General features: G+C 37.0%; 1 protein-coding gene and 1 long non-coding RNA gene across 51 annotated transcripts in view; both read left to right on the top strand.

The window, feature by feature from the left end:
- SUN1 (Sad1 and UNC84 domain containing 1) overlaps positions 1 to 8,220 on the top strand; it is a 60,088-nt gene extending 51,868 nt beyond the window's left edge. For all 50 annotated transcript variants that reach the window (XM_043494099.1, XM_043494090.1, XM_043494088.1 and 47 more), the window contains 5 exons: positions 467 to 551; positions 1,241 to 1,356; positions 4,566 to 4,733; positions 5,467 to 5,559; positions 6,339 to 8,220. In XM_043494099.1, the coding sequence (XP_043350034.1) occupies positions 467 to 551; positions 1,241 to 1,356; positions 4,566 to 4,733; positions 5,467 to 5,559; positions 6,339 to 6,452 (576 nt within the window). In that variant the 3' untranslated portion in view covers positions 6,453 to 8,220. The remainder of the gene's footprint in view (positions 1 to 466; positions 552 to 1,240; positions 1,357 to 4,565; positions 4,734 to 5,466; positions 5,560 to 6,338) is intronic.
- Positions 1,363 to 2,884, top strand: LOC122456146. Its single transcript, XR_006274835.1, has 2 exons — positions 1,363 to 1,993; positions 2,427 to 2,884. It is a non-coding gene; the product is annotated as an uncharacterized LOC122456146 (long non-coding RNA).
- Positions 8,221 to 13,833: the final 5,613 nt, after the last annotated feature.

Here is a 13,833-nt window from a genome sequence, read left to right as displayed (position 1 = left end):
AGCAGTCTCCTCTGGTGGATTGTTAATTAGGTAGTTACAATAGACTTTCTAGTCTTGTTTCTTAGAAAAGTATTATTCCTATCCTAAAACAAGTAGTCATATTGGATGCAATAAAGAAATATAAAGTAAATTCCGTTACCCTTTATGATCTGTAATGCCTGTCAAACCATGCTATCTTGGAAGCTGAGAAATACCTAAAGTATAAAGAAAAATAAAATATAACCTAATGGGAGAAGACTGAGACTTACAAAAATGCCATTCAGAGTGATCTAGTGTGATGATCATAGTCTAGCCAATTTTTGATGAGTGCCAGTCAATGTATCTTAAAGATATTGGTTTCAATATAGTATGATTTTATTAAGTGTTTATACTATCTTAGTTCTTAAAGTCTGTTGAATGCACGTATATCTAATACCAAACATGTTTTCTTTTTCCATACTCTCTCTCTCTTCCCCAATATCTGTAGCAAGCACGCATTATTGTAAATAATGCATTGAAACTCTATTCTCAAGACAAGACTGGTATGGTGGACTTTGCTTTAGAATCTGGAGGTAAATATAGCAGAAAAGCTATAAATAGATCAGTCTGCTATTTACAGCAATGTAATCTGAGTTGTCAATTTTTGCAGTAAATCAAGAATTGTGTCCAGTGCTTGACAAACAATAGGAATACTATATATTTTGTATTATTTTGTTGAGTTGGATGTTAATAGTACACACCATAAAAAGTGCATACAAACTTAACTCTGAACTTCTGGTTGCACTGTGGAAACACACTGATATACTTGAAGTAAGAAGTATGGCACAAGTTTGAAGATGCTTTAAAAGAAAATACTGAGGGATAATTAAGTGAGAATAGCTATTTTGTATGGTATACATATTATGAACATGAACTTACTGAAAAAGCACATATCTGTTCAGTTTTTTAAACCTCTTTTTCAAAAATACATTTTCATTTCAAGCTGAAAATAGTACTTATTTTCTGAGAAATATGCTACTATTTGAAAAGTGGGGTACAGCTTCCTTAATGTAAAACTCTAATCTGGGGACAGGATGCTTGCATTAAAATAACAGTGTTTACAGGAAAGTTACTAGAATTTAACAGGATTTGAATACTTGTTTGAAAAGAATCACTGGCGTGTTCAATTTGGAACAATATTTTACTGAAAGCAAGACTAGTTACCTGATGAAAAATGGAAACACTTCATTATGTGTGTTTTAACCTGACTTTTCTTTTTAAGGTGGCAGCATTCTGAGTACTCGCTGTTCTGAGACCTACGAGACCAAAACAGCTCTAATTAGTCTCTTTGGGATTCCTTTGTGGTATTTCTCTCAGTCTCCCAGAGTGGTAATCCAGGTAATGAAAAGCAGAATATACCTAAAATCCTGATGTTTGTTTGTATTTCTGTAGCACCAAATCATGGACCAGGACCCCATTGTGCTATGAAAGTTGTGTTTTAAAGCTACACTGTCAAGAAACTTTGGATACCAGAATTTTTCTTGAAATAGAAGATGCATCTGGAACTTCATTTCTGCTGAGAATAGAACCCTGTGCAGAGAGCCTACACAAGGCCTAGTCACCATTTTAAATCACACTTAAGCCCTATTTGGAGGATTTAATGTGACTAAGGAGGTGCATAGGCCTTGTCCAGAGGGCCAGCCCAAGGAGAATTTTCTCTAAAAATGAGAGGAAATAAGCACAGACCAAGGCCTGTCATTAGTGGTTTTGAACACCTCTGTTTTTTGGTTGTCTAGCTTGAAACATTTGAAAGAAGGCCTGGTTTTCAGAAATTTCTGGGCACACATCCTATGAAATTTACGCCACTTTGGGGAGAATCAGTTTCGGCACGGAGATCACTAATCGCTTTTGACAAGACTGGCTATAACTTTTATGTAGAACCCCAACTGCTAGGGGGTATAGTGGGGACAATGTCAAAAAGGGTAAGGCACAAAATTAGTTACATCTAATAAGGGACATAAGGCAATAAGAAGAGGTTTTTTAAATACGTTAGGAGCAGTAGAAAGGCTAAGGAAAGTGTAGGTCCTCTACTTAGTGAGGAAAGAGAGCTAATAACTGATGACATCAAGAAGGTTGAGGTGTTTTAATACCTATTTTGTTTGTCTTTACAAAAAAAAGTCAAAGGTGACCAGATATTCAACACAATATTAACAAGGGGAAAGGAACGCAGACCAAAATAGCGGAAGAACAGGTTAAAGAATATTTGTTAGATAGATATATTCAAGTAAGCACCTCAACTCAAAAGTTCATCCTAGAGTACTTAAGGAACTAGCTAAAACAGTCTTTGAACTGTTATTAGTTATCTTGGAGAACTCATAGAGGACAGGTGAGGTCCCAGAAGACTGGAGAAGGGCAAACATAGCACCTGTCTTAAAAAAAGATAACAAAGAGGACCCTAGGAATTATAGATCAGTCAGTCTAACTTCAAAAGGTTAGGAAACTAGGAAGATACTGGAATGATTTAATAAACAATCCATTTGTAAGCACCTAGAGGATAATAGGATTATAAGGAATAGTTAGCATGGATTTGTCAAGAACAAATCATGCCAAACCAACCTAATTTCTTTCTTCTATAGGTTTTTCTGGCCTAGTGGATCGGGGGGAAGCAGTAGACGTGATGTATTTTGATTTTTAGTAAGGCTTTTGATGCTGTCCCACAGGACATTCTCATAAGCAAACTGGGGAAACATGGTATAGATTAATTTACTACAAGTAAGGTGCACAACTGGTTGTAAAACCATAATCAGAGTTATCATCAATGGTTCACGGTCAGATTGGGAGGGTGTATCTTAAAGAGTTCCGCAGGGGTCAGTCCTGGGTCCAGTACTATTCAATGTTTTTATTTTAATGACCTGGATAATGGGATGGTGAATATGCTTGTCAACTTTGCAGATGACACCAAGCTCTGGGGAGGGGGGAGTTGCTCGCCTTTTGGAGGCTAGAAATAGAATTCAAAAGATCCTTGACAAATTGGAGAATTGATCTGAATTCATTAAGATGAAATTCAGTAAAGATAAGTGCAAAGACCTTCACTTAGGAAGGAAAAATTACATGCACAGCTACAAAATGGGGAATAATTGGCTAGGTGGTATTGCTGAAAAGGATCTGGGGGTTATAGTGGAACACAAATTGAATATAAACCTACAATGTGATTTAAGTTGCCAAAAAAAAAAAAAGCTAATATCATTCTGGGGTGTATTAACAGGAGTCAGAGTAGCAGCCGTGTTAGTCTGTGTCTGCTCACAAAAGCTTATGCTCTAATAAATTTGTTAAGTCTCTAAGGTGCTACAAGTCCTCCTTTTCTATTAACGGGAGTGTTATATTTAAGACACAGGAGATAATTGTCCTGCTCTACTTAGCACTAGTGAGGCCTCAGCTGGAGAATTGTGTCCTATTCTGGATGCCACACTTTAGGAAAGATGTGGACAAATTGAAGAGAGTCCAGAAGAAAGCAACAAAAATTAGCAAAGGTTTAGAAAACCTGGCCTGTGAGGAAAGGTTAAAAAACCCGGACATGTTTAGTTTTGAGAAAAGAATACTGACAGGGGACCCAATGAGTCTTCAAATCTGTTAAGGGCTGAAATAAAGAAGAGTATGGTCAATTGTTCTCCATGTCCAGTGATGGTAGGACAAGATATAATTGACTTAATTTGCAGCATGAAAAATTTAGGTTCGATATTAGGAACTAGAAGGGTAGAAGAGTTAGAACTAGAAGAGGCTTCCCTGGAAGATTGTGGAATCCCTGTAATTAATTTTTTAAGAACAGGTTGGACAACCCTCTGTCAGGGATGTTTAGTTTAGTTGTTCCTGCCTCAGTACAGTGGGCTGGACTTGATGACTTCTTGAGGTCCCTTCCAGCCCTACATTTTTATAATTCTATCAACAACAAAAATTGCTTTTGGCTTCTTCTTAACTCTTGCATACTTATAGCCATATTGTATGACAATAATGCTTCTGGAGATATAATTTAAATGTCAAAGTTGGTTTATTCACCTATTCAATGCTGTCCTTTATGTCTAACATCTAACTTTTTTCAGACTACTTTGAATACATAATATTAAGGGTTTTTCCCCCCAACAAAGGTGAGGAATAACTTGTAACTTGTATTGTCAGCCTCTTGCACCAGAACACCAACTACTAGCCACTGCAAAACATATTTGAGAATAAAATTTTCTTTCATTACTGAAAATACTTATCTGGTAGTCATGTTTTCTGTCTTTCTGTACAGTGAATAATTTAAATATACCTGTAGTGCATGTTCTCTCAAATTTTTGAATCAAGAAAATGTCCATTCAGCTATTGTAGAAAAATGAGAATTGATACTTTCTGATATTGCAGAGGAGAAATATCCTGCTTCTTGCAAACAATGTTTTTTGATCTGGTAATTTGACCCAAACTCTCTTTAAAATAGACAGAATTGTTTTTCGTGTAACAGGGTACAAAGTATAATCAGTGGCATAACCTAATCAAACTAAACTTTAATAACTCAATTCATTAGAATGTTTTACCAATATATTCAATAATTTTCTCCCCTACCCCCTCTTTAGCCTGACATATATCCAGGAAACTGCTGGGCATTCAAAGGATCACAGGGATACATTGTAGTTAGACTTTCTATGATGATCTACCCAACAGCCTTTACGTTGGAACATATACCAAAAACTCTTTCACCAACAGGAAATATCACGAGTGCTCCTAAGGATTTCTCAGTATATGTAAGTCTTTTTCTGGTAAAGTTAAGGTATTAAATGTTTTTGTTCTGTTTGGATAATTTGAGTAGAACAACTATTCACAATTTAAAATAGTAGTTAGTGTAAAACAGCCCTCTATTTTAATATTTACATTTATTGCTCTTAAATTTACCTCTTTTTGTAGTTTTGAGATCTCTGAATGAGAAATAATGTATAAAAGCTAAGTATTTTTAAAAATTCTAATGCTTCCGTTATTTTACCCATCTAGTTTACAGAGAAGTGCATTAAAGCAAAGTAATCAAACTTATTACACTTGTGTGATGATTATCTAAAGTGATCTTCAAGTCGAAGCACTGTACGCCTTCATAAAAGGAATGAATCATAATCCTTTCAGGCACTGTCACATAACAGTAGTCTACAACTGTATGGCACAGTCATGGTCCATTTTGACTTCTGGAAACTGTTTTTTATTTTCAATTGACATGAAATATGTAAAATAGTGAGCATTGGTACCCATTCCAGTCGTCTTCAATCCCACCCTTTCCTGGTCCCACCTTTTTTTTCATTCTTGTTATTCCTGGACAACCCTTATTTTCTCCACAATGATAACTAGTGGTTGTACTGCCCTCCCCTGTTAAGAATGTGACTTACTATAACTGCAACCAAACTTAGTTTTGTCATTCTGATTATCTGAAATTTGAAAAAAAAAAAAAAATAAAAAAAATAAAAATAATCAAGGTTTAACTCTTGATGATAGGGTCTAGAAGATGAATATCAGGAAGAAGGTACCCTTCTAGGACAGTACGTCTATGATCAAGGAGGAGAGTCACTACAGATGTTTCAAGTGACGGTAAGCCCACATTAACAGAAAATATATAGCTGTTGCCAAAGCCACTTGACTTTGCCTCTTGCAGTAGTAGCAGTAATTTAATTTTAACGCTGCTTTGATACATTTGCTGATGCCTTTCACTACCCGTGTGCTAGTATGCAAAATGCTAGCATTCTGAAATGTGATTCTGATTGAACTCTTGCACTGATAACTGCAATAACTTAATGGCATTATTCCTGACTTGTGCCATTGAAAATGAAGGGTCATTTTGGCATTTTTATTTTTGCCTTCCATAAAACATGCATAATGAAGAATATTTTTCAGTATCAGAAGTGTGCAATATCCATATTAAATCAGTTGGACTACAGTTAAACTGGTCCCACCACACAGTGGATTAGATCAGTAACTTTCACTCAGTAAAACTATACAGTAGCACTGTTCATCTGAAATTCTCTGTGAGAATTTTAAAGGTTATTCTGCTATAAAAATCTTATGCCTGCTTTCAAGCCTTTAAATAAAAGCATTAAGAATTATTCTACTTCATCTAGATCTCCAGCATAGCATGGGAAGTCAAGCAAAGACCATGAAAATATGACAGCTTGTGTAGATTGCAAGAGACTATCCATAAATTGTGATTACCTTTTGGGTATATAATTTAACTACTTAAGCAATTAATGGTGCATGCAGTGTAGTGATTTGGCTGCTACTCTTAAACAACTTTCGGTGATCAACATCAGTTGTCTACAGAGAAAAGTAAAGTGGTGAGTGATGTCTGATTTTTTTTTTTCATGTTTTTTCAGGAGAAAAATGAAAATGTATTCCAGATAGTGGAGCTAAGAATTTTTTCTAATTGGGGCCATACAGAGTACACCTGTCTGTATCGGTTCAGAGTGCATGGAAAACCTACTGAATAAACTACTACACTACAGCTTTTTTGTTGTATATTTTCTGTTTGTATATATTGGAAAACCTAGAACACTGGAATCTTTAAAGGATGAGGATATGTGACATGTACTGCAGGATCAATATTCCTTTTCAGTAAAATGCAGAAGACTGCCAGCAGAATTGTATACAAACTCATACCTGCTCTGATGCTCAGCTTGTAATTGCCAGTCAGCTTTATATTTTAATGTGTCCATTCTGAGAAAAATACTGCATGCAAACTATTCTGGTTCAAAAGCCACGTTGGCAAACAGGTGATATTTATTTTATTACATTTGAATGTACAGTTTTTAAATAAGATATTTTTTCTGCAGCTAGAAATCTGTTTTTAATACAGGCCCCATCTGCACACTTCTATTACCCTGGCTCCCTGTGTCAAAACATATAAACACTTTTAAACACTAATTGTGGCTAATGTATGCTTTAGTTGACCGTGACTTTTGAACTTGTTGCTAGGCCCAAAAGGACTTCCTGAGTAGATGCAGAATATGATACATGTTACTGTCAAGGAAAGTGAATGGAACCAAAAATAGTTTAAACATCAGAGGCATAAAAATCTTTCCTCTAACATGGAACCATGCATTAATGTAAAAGCCAGGGTTGATTTTAAACCACTACAGTTATTTTAAGTTTTCTTCCTATCTAGTTTCCTTTTGACTTAGCTTGTTAGAATAATCACTCAGTATACTAACCTTTAGTAGGCTTATCTCATATACCAAGGTGAGAGTCTGGCTAGTGGTCTGCTTGATAAGACTAATTCAGAGCTCAAATTGCAGAAGCAAAATCTTGGTGTGCAGAAATCTCTTCAGCACAGGATTAGTTGGGCTCACTTTATAAGTGCTGTACTGTGGAAGCACTAAGTGAAAATAGGTTCCACGTCATAGACTTAACTTTTAATTTAAAAAAGCAATTCTGCAGTGAAGTAACTTGCAAAAGAGGTTCACACTCAATGCCACTATATTTAGATACCATTCTTTAGACAATGTTTCCATTTTTATACCCTTGAAGTGGAGGATTCATTACCCATTGAAGAATGTTAGAGCAATGACTCAACAGCATTATCTTACTGGATTTAATTGGAACTTGCATTGTATTAACAGACTGCATTTTTTTTAATAGACTTCTTGCACAGCTCTCCTTACTTAGAGGCTCATTTTGTAATTTTATTTCTGAATGTTACTGGAAACCCTGTATAAACAAGATTCCTGAAAGACATTCACGTGGAGAAATTTATCTTGCTGTTGTAATGCATTTTATTGGGTCAACTTAATTACAGATGTGCTATATTACATTTTTCAAAAAGATGAATGATGGTGCTGACTGGTTTTCTGAATTAGATTTCTGTATGTTGCACAATAGTCCTCAAAATGTTTTTAAAAAATCTCCATAGAAAGGGTGTTTAAGTTCAGCTAGAAACAGAACCAATGGCCTATGCAGAAGAGCTAGATAAAACATGTACAGGTGTTTCATATAAGTTAAATATATAAATCAGAATTATCCTGTATAAATTGGAATTAGGATCTGGGGTGGGAATATTTTGAATAACACTAACTTATTTTTTAAAGAAGCAAGATAGGACTTTGTGCAATGTATTTTTGTAAATGCTTTTCAAAATATTTGTCTTGGTATTCTTTGCTGCCTCCAAACAGACAAGATGCTATTGAGATGTTTAAATAAAGAGTTTTAATTTTTGAAAGTGCATGTAATATTTAAAACAAGTAATAAAGTTTCTTTTCTGTATTTATGCTGAATCTGTTTAGTTATTTTAGCCAGAATATTCAATGTAGGGTAACAGCTTTTAGAATAAATCCATTTTTCTACATTTTTAATAAACAAATACATTTCAGCATAAAACTGAGGTGAAGTTCAGTCCAACTTTATTATGAGGATATATACCATAGCTGTGGTGAGAAAAGAGGATGGTAAATGGACACAGGGCAGAGCAGTACTATATATAAATAAAAACATTTAATATGTGGGAAATTCTTTCAGGAACTGCAGGAGTGGTAATGCTAGAGAGTAGTCTTCTACTTTTCACCCTCTCCCTGCTCTCCAGAAAGCTCTGCCTTTTACTTTCATTGTCTTCTGTCAAAAGGGATTTATGCATGCAGAAGGGAGGCAGACTTTGTTGATACATAAACTCCTGTCCCTTACGGCTGGTCTACACTACACAGGTTGACATAGAGTGGCTTATTGACCTAATTATGTCTATTCTACACTACAGCCTTCCTGCTGCTGATATAAGGGTCTTACTACACGGACATAACTCCACCTCCATGAGCTGTAATGTGTACTCTGGATGTACCAAATATTGTTTCAAAACTAGTTATAGTACCCAGAACTATTCCTGAGAGGAAAAGCTTTAGAGTAACTGCCAAGCATGAGATACTGCATTGTGGAATTGAGGACTAGCTCAGCAACTGCAACCCTAGTGGCTTTCTGCCCACTCTTGGAAGAAACAATTCTAGGCTTACCTGATTCAGATGAGCCTAGCTACTAAAGACATTTTCTGAGGTATTGCAAACAATGCTTGTAAAACACCTCCAGTGGCTATTGTGTGTAGATGCAAGGCATTGCATGGGCACTATCAAATTACAGTAATAAAACAACAATGCAATGTAGATAGGGCCTTTTGTGTATTCATAATTCCAGCCTTAGTGTGCAGAATCCTTTGCACTTTAACTAACACACTCTCGGTGTTGTACAACCAAATAATTCCTCAATCATTCATAAGAGCAGAACACACAATATGTCACAGCCAACCTCATATAACTACTTATGGGTACTTAAATATGTAGAAAGGGACCACGCTTGTAATGGGTAGTCAATTACAAAGTTCAGTGGGTTTTGTTCATATATTTAAGTGAAGACTCCTGCTGTAATGAACCTTGAGAATAAAGTAGAATCTCTACATTGTCTGACATTTAGTGCAAATTGTAGTGACAAATGCACTCTAAATATTCTGCAACTACAGGTGGAACATCCAGATTCACTTTCTGTTGTGGACTGATGGGTATTAAAGTAAACTCAAGTCTGTAGCAGCACACTGTTGCAAATAAAAACAAGCTTCTGTAAAATCCCTGCAAGCTGCATGGAAACTTTTTAAAGACACCATAATCAAGGCTCAACTTAAATGTATACCCCAAATTAAAAAACAGTAAGAGAACAAAAAAAGTGCCACTGTCGCTAAACAACAAACTAAAAGAAGTGGCGAGAGGCAAAAAGGCATCGTTTAAAAAGTGGAAGTTAAATCCTAATGAGGAAAATAGAAAAGAGCATAAACTCTGGCAAATGAAGTGTAAAAATATAATTAGGAAGGCCAAAAAAGAATTTGAAGAACAGCTAGCCAAAGACTCAAAAAGTAACAGCTAAAAAATTAACTACATCAGAAGCAGGCAGCCTGCTAAACAGCCAGTGTACAATTGAGCTGCTACAGGAGCACTCAAGGACGATAAGGCCATTGTGGAGAAACTAAATGAATTCTTTGCAGCGGTCTTGACGGTTGAGGATGTGAGGGAGATTCCCAAATCTGAGCCATTCTTTTTAGGTGACAAATCTGAGGAACTGTCCCAGATTGAGGGGTTGACAGAGGTTTTAGAACAAATCGATAAACTAAACAGTGATAAGTCACCAGGACCAGCTGGTATTCACCCAAGAGTTCTGAAGGAACTCAAATGTGAAATTGCAGGACTACTGTCCTCTGTAACCTATCATTTAAATCAGCTTCTGTTCCAAATGACGAGGACAGCTAATGTGACACCAATTTTTAAAAAGGTCTCCAGAGGTGACTCCAGCAATTATAGGCCGATAAGCCTGACTGCAGTACTAGGCAGACTGTTGAAACTATAGTAAAGAACAAAATTGTCAGACACAGAGATGAACATAATTTGTTGGGAATAGTCAACATGGTTTTTGTAAAGGGAAATCCTGCCTCACCAGTATACTAGAATTCTTTGAGGGGGTCAATAAGCATGTGGACAAGGGGGATCCAGTGTATTTAGATTTTCAGAAAGCCTTTGATAAGATCCCTTACCAAAGGCCTTTAAGCAAAGTAAGAAGTTGTAGGATAAGAGGGAAGGTTCTTTCATGGATTGGTAACTGGTTAAAAGACAGGAAACAAAGGGTAGGAATAAATGCTCAGTTTTCAGACTGGAGAGAGGTAAATAGTGGTGTCTCCCAGGGGTCTGTACTGGGCCCAGTCCTATTCAACATCTTCATAAATGATCTGGGAAAGGGGATAAACAGTGAGGTGGCAAAATTTGCAGAGGATACAAAACTACTGAAGATAGTTAAGTCCCAGGCAGACTGCGAAGAGCAACAAAAGGATCTCCCAAAACTGGGCGACTGGGCAACAAAATGGCAGATGAAATTCAATGTTGATGCAAAGTAATGCACACTGGATAACATAATCCCAACTATACATATAAAATGATGGGGTCTAAATTAGCTGTGATCACTCAAGAAAAAGATCTGGGAGTCATTCTGGATAGTTCTCTGAAAACATCCACACAATGTGCAGCAGCAGCCAAAAAAGCAAACAGAATGTTGGGAATCATTAAGAAAGGGATAGATAATAAGACAAAAAATACCATATTGCCTCTATATAAATCCATAGTACACCCACATCTTGAATACTGCATGCAGATATGGTTGCCTCCATCTCAAAAAAGGTATATTGGAATTGGAAAAGGGCAACAAAAATTATTAGGGATATGGAATGGCTGCTATATGAGAAAAGATTAATAAGACTGGACTTTTTAGCTTGGAAAAGAGACGATTAAGTGGGGATCTGATAGAGATCTATAAAATCATGACTGGTGTGGAGAAAGTAAATAAGGAAGTGTTATTTACTCCTCATAACACAAGAACTAGGGGCTACTAAATGAAATTAATAGGCAGCAGGTTTAAAACAAACAAAAGGAAGTATTTTTTCACACAATGCGCAGTCAGCCTCTGGAACTCCTTGCCAGAGGATGTGAAGGCTAAGACTGTAAAAGGGTTCAAAAAAGAACTAGAGAAATTCATGGAGGATAGGTCCATCGATGGCTATTAGCCAGGATGGGCAGGGATGTGTCCCTAGCCTCCGTTTGCTAGAAGCTGGGAATGGGCGACAGGGATGGATCACTTGATGATTACCTGTTCTGTTCATTCCCTCTGGGGCATCTGGCACTGGCCACTGTCAGAAGACTGGATACTGAGCTAGATGGACCTTTGGTCTGACCCAGTATGGCCATTCTTATGTATCCTTGCGCCCCCCAAAATTCAATCAGACATTACTTAAAATACTATGCTGTTCCAAAATGACACAACGAAACTTAAACAGTAATGTTGAGTAAGGAAGCTGCAGATTAAGTCAGATAAAAACATATATTTAAACTGGTCCTTTCTGTGACTTAATATAATTTAGCAAAATTAAGAAAATGGTATTTGGTTGCAACTCCATTGGATTGCATTTGAACGAAAGTCCTCAAGGTTTCATTTTCTTTTTTTTTCCCTTGCACAAAATGTGTGTGTGTAAAACAGTTGCCCTCTAGTGGAATAAAACTTGTTGAAACCTTTGAGAGAAACCACACAATTCCATGTTAAGCTATTCAGATCAGCAGTTATAAAGATTAAAATACAGGTTATGTGCATCAAGCAATATGTGCAATATGGCATCAAGAAGACTTGTATTTGCTATGTCATCCACCCTATGTTTTCCCTGTCTGGGACATTTTTTAAGACTCAGAAGAGAGATACATAATTGAGCTTTATTGATCGTGTGGTAGCCTGTACTTGAGTATTCACATAACATTGTCCAAAGAACTGGGCTCAGTATAAAACCTGGGATGTGGGGGCAGATTTTTCTGTGAGTTTTCCAAAGCTGTCGTCAGAAATCTAGAAGGGATGTTCCTAGCACACTGCGTTACTCTTAGTTTTTCCTCTATTGATGCCTATTCATTAGACTCCAGAATACGTTCTTGACGCTGGAAATCTTATGTAAGTGCTCAATGTTAATTGTTTTTTTCCAGCAATATTTAAAGTTAACTTGCAAAGAAGAAATTGGTTTTTGCTCCTAATGACGTATAAACAATAAACATTTTATTATTTTTTAAACGGGAAGGGCATGAGCAGGGAACTGGAGAGAGAACTAGAAATTCAGATCTCCTTTATCCTGGAAGTCTCAGGTGACTAAAGGGCTAGTAAAATTAACTTCACAAAAGAATGAAAGCTGAGCAACTAAGGACGGGAAGTTTTAGACAAAAAGAAAAGGAGTACTTGTGGCACTTTAGAGACTAACAAATTTATGTGAGTATAAGCTTTCATGAGCTACAGCTCACTTCATCGGATGCATTTGGCAGAAAATAGTGGGGAGATTGATATACACACACAGAGAACATGTAACAATGGGTTTTCTCACACACACTGTAAGGAGAGTGATCACTTAAGATAAGCCATCACCAGTGGGGGGGGGGAGGAAAACTTTTCATGGTGACAAGCAAGGTAGGCCATTTCCAGCAGTTAACAAGAACATCTGAGGAACAGTGTGGGGTGGGGTGGGGGGGAGAAATAACACGGGGAAATAGTTTTACTTTGGAAAACCTTTCATGGTGACAAGCAAGGTGGGCCATTTCCAGCAGTTAACAAGAACATCTGAGGAACAATGTGGGGTGGGGTGGGGTGGGGAGGGAGAAATAACATGGGGAAATAGTTTTACTTTGTATAATGACTCATCCACTCCCAGTCTCTATTCAAGCCTAAATTAATTGTATCCAGTTTGCAAATTAATTCCAATTCAATTCTGTTCCTCAGACGTTCTTGTTAACTGCTGGAAATGGCCCACCTTGCTTGTCACCAGGAAAGGTTTTCCAAAGTAAAACTATTTCCCCATGACAGGTTTCAGAGTAGCAGCATGCATCGGAGATGCATCCGATGAAGGGAGCTGTAGCTCACGAAAGCTTATGCTCTAATAAATTTGTTAGTCTCTAAGGTGCCACAAGTACTCCTTTTTTTTTTATTTCCCCATGTTATTTCTCCCCCCCCACTCCACCCCGCACTGTTCCTCAGATGTTCTTGTTAACTGCTGGAAATGGCCCACCTTGCTTGTCACCAGGAATGGTTTTCCTCCTTCCCCCCCCCACCCGCTGGCGATGGCTCATCTTAAGTGATCACCCTCCTTAGTGTGTATGAGAAAACCCATTGTTTCATGTTCTCTGTGTGTGTATATAAATCTCCCCACTGTATTTTCCACCGAATGCATCCGATGAAATGAGCTGTAGCTCACGAAAGCTTATGCTCAAATAAATTTGCTGGTCTCTAAGATGCCACAAGTCCTCCTTTTCTTTTTGCGAATACAGACTAACACGGCTGCTA

Source organism: Dermochelys coriacea, chromosome 10 (assembly GCF_009764565.3).
Source record: "Dermochelys coriacea isolate rDerCor1 chromosome 10, rDerCor1.pri.v4, whole genome shotgun sequence".
NCBI classification, from domain to species: domain Eukaryota; kingdom Metazoa; phylum Chordata; order Testudines; family Dermochelyidae; genus Dermochelys; species Dermochelys coriacea.
This window is presented reverse-complemented; position numbering and strand designations above follow the sequence as displayed.